The sequence below is a fragment of the Atta cephalotes genome (assembly GCF_000143395.1).
Source record: "Atta cephalotes unplaced genomic scaffold scaffold00002, whole genome shotgun sequence".
NCBI lineage: Eukaryota > Metazoa > Arthropoda > Insecta > Hymenoptera > Formicidae > Atta > Atta cephalotes.
In genome coordinates, this window is record NW_012130066.1 from 3,702,453 (window position 1) to 3,705,456 (window position 3,004).

The 3,004-nt window shown below is 29.6% G+C and overlaps 1 protein-coding gene across 1 annotated transcript in view; it reads left to right on the forward strand.

The window, feature by feature from the left end:
- Positions 1–297, forward strand: part of LOC105620441 (prolactin-releasing peptide receptor-like) — a 4,218-nt gene extending 3,921 nt beyond the window's left edge. The window contains exon 2 of the mRNA XM_012201935.1: positions 58–297. Coding sequence (XP_012057325.1) covers positions 58–297 — 240 coding nt within the window. The remainder of the gene's footprint in view (positions 1–57) is intronic.
- The last annotated feature ends 2,707 nt before the right edge of the window (positions 298–3,004 follow it).

The window sequence follows — 3,004 nt, forward strand, 5'->3', positions numbered from 1 at the left end:
GAGAGAGAGAGAGAAATCTCGTACTAAACAATTAATTAAAAATATAAATTTTTAAAGGTCCTGCCGTGTTATTCAAGAAACTCCAATAGTAACACTCCGAGAATCAAGAAGAGTTGCAGGGGCGAGAAGATTTGTAACGGTAATAACACCCTGCAAGAGACCCTATTGCCCAGTAATACGAAAACGCAGAATCCTGAGGGATGCGAGATGATCATTCTGGAGCAGACGACGAACATCTCAAAGGAGTTGGATCAGCCTACGAGTTCCTCAAAGGATTTTGACGACGCAACTCTGTGAGAGAAAGGTATGCAAATACATTTCGTTACATAAAGACATGTCATCCGGGGTAAACGTCAACTATCATAATGGAGATGTCACCACAGTAGGAGAGCAACTCGATCATTCACTGTCGAGTTGATGACAGTATTTTAACAATTTGAGTACTTGCTAAGTTTATCCTTTGCCAAATTTTCTTCCATTGTCTAAACAGCGTTGTAATGCTGAAATTAAAAACCGCTTTTTCCTCACATAGCGATAGTAAAAATTGTTTTTATAAATAGCTTTTTACATGTCACGTCTAATGTACCAGAAAATATGTATATAAATGGATGTTTGAAAGCGCAAACATTAACGCTTTCCGTGTCACTAGTGATTCGACTGAACTTTCCATTCAGGTCACTTGATATTTTGACTAAGAAAAAATATAATTATAAAATAATTTTTAATATCATATACATGGATACATAATAATGATATATGATGCAATATTGATATATTAAATCTTTACAATAATTTAAAAAATTTTTTTAACTATTATAAAGTACATGTTATTTAACAAATATAATAAACGCAAATAAAAATATTATGAGTATGGAAAAAAGATATCGAATACGAATATATTGAATAATTTTAAAAGTATTTATATCAACGTCAAATGAATAGCCAATGTATCGAATAAAATATCACATAGTCGATATTTCTAATAAAAGCATTTTATTATATTACACAATAATATTATTAAATTTTTATAAACGCGCATATAAGATATTTATAAAAATAAAATCTTTTATTTTTTATGAACTATGTATTTTATTAATTTTTTATTATAAGCTTTTTCTATTATATAATATGTATATATAACATATATAATATATATAACATTTTGTATAGTAGGTATATAATTATATCAAAGATGTACCTTGATAATATTTAATAATATTTAAAATATTCATTTTACGAATAATTTTAAAATGTTTATTAGATATTATATTCATACCTTTTCTATTCAATATTGTGCAGCGAAGATGGAAATATATAAAACGGATAATATTTAATATCAATAAACATGTCTATAACAAAGTCAATGATGACTTACGCGACGTGATCAAATCACTTAAAATTGATCCATGATTGAATGTGTTATATATAATCAGACGTATTCTTTCATACCCCACCATATGTTACTCTCTTTATGTAATTTTGGTGTATTACCATTGTTACTTTTTCGGATGTGACAGCAAACTCTTTTAATATCATTCGTTTGTCATAATAAAATTTCTTCACATTATGTAGCATGAGATTTTCATTTTTCGAATCCAGGATGTCTTGTTCGTTCAAGAAACTTGATTTTTCTCTTGGTGTCTTTTGGTGAGAGAGATGTTTTGATTTCATAAAAACGTTCATCTCCGTAGCTTTTCAGTTCTAGATACTTCCAGTTTCCTTCGTATGTGTATTTTATGAGATTCTGTCGGAACGACAAATGCCAACTGGCTAACATAGTGCACATACATATGCCCGAACATACTAAAGAAAGGAATACCGAAAGCTTTACGAGATTCACGAAAGGGAGGAAAGCCATTCGAATGCTTGTGCGCGATTTCTACCTCTGGTCGAGCTACGGAGACGGCAAAGATAAAATGAAACACTGGAAATTCGCAAAATGCTAAAACTGGTGCTTCTTCACAGTGCAGAAATTTTTTGGTAGTAACATCGCAATTGAGAATTCCACCCACGTTTAGTCGTATGTTTGTGCACTTTGCACTAATGCGGCGGTAAACTAAACTTGCCCCAAACAGGTAGATAGATAGACTTATGTAACGACCGCTACATGAAAAGTTATCGTTTCATCTTCCGTCTCGCCGATGAGAATTGAAACAAAACAGGAGATGCATCGAAAGAAAATTACTATAGATATCCCTCATCTGTTTATATGAATTTGGTTTATATTTGGTTTTGCAGATTATAAATGAAAACTTCGATTAGAACAAAATCGATTGATTATTCATGTGAGTAAATATTTTATGTTTGTGTAAAGTTCACTTTAGAAGGTTTGTAAATCGTGGCAGAGAGAGAATTCTATTTATAATTTGAGATGCGACTACAATATGAGAGATGTTTTAGGGGAATTGAAATGCATACATAACACATATAAATACATTATATAAAATTACAAATCAAATTTGCTAAATTCTGACGTGAATTTCTAATTTTAATATACCTCGAGATTATAGAAAATTACGACAAATTTATTAATTCTTAAGATATTTAGATTAATATCAAATTATTAATATCCTTCTAAAATGCTTATTAGCATAAAAAAATTATTAAATTGCTTTGTGAATATTTAATATATAATATTATTTTAATTTTGATTATGTTTCAGGATCGAAAAAAATTTCGCGCGCGCGGTTTGCAGAATTGGCTATGTAGGGTAATTCCGGTATATACGCCGCGCCTATCAAAAATTTACTTTATTAAACATTATTTAGTATGTTTAAAATAAATAAACTATATCAGTAAAAATGTACTGTCTATTACTATGAAAAAAAATATTAGAAATCCGAAATATTTATTTTTCGTATTAAAAAGTGAACTTTTTGAAATTCTTGCATTTTTGTCGTATATAACCCCATAAGGGTGGAATATGTGGCTACTCATAGGGAAAGGAGAGGGGGTATGTACTCATGAAAAATTTACAAATAATGCATATAAATAAAACATAAAA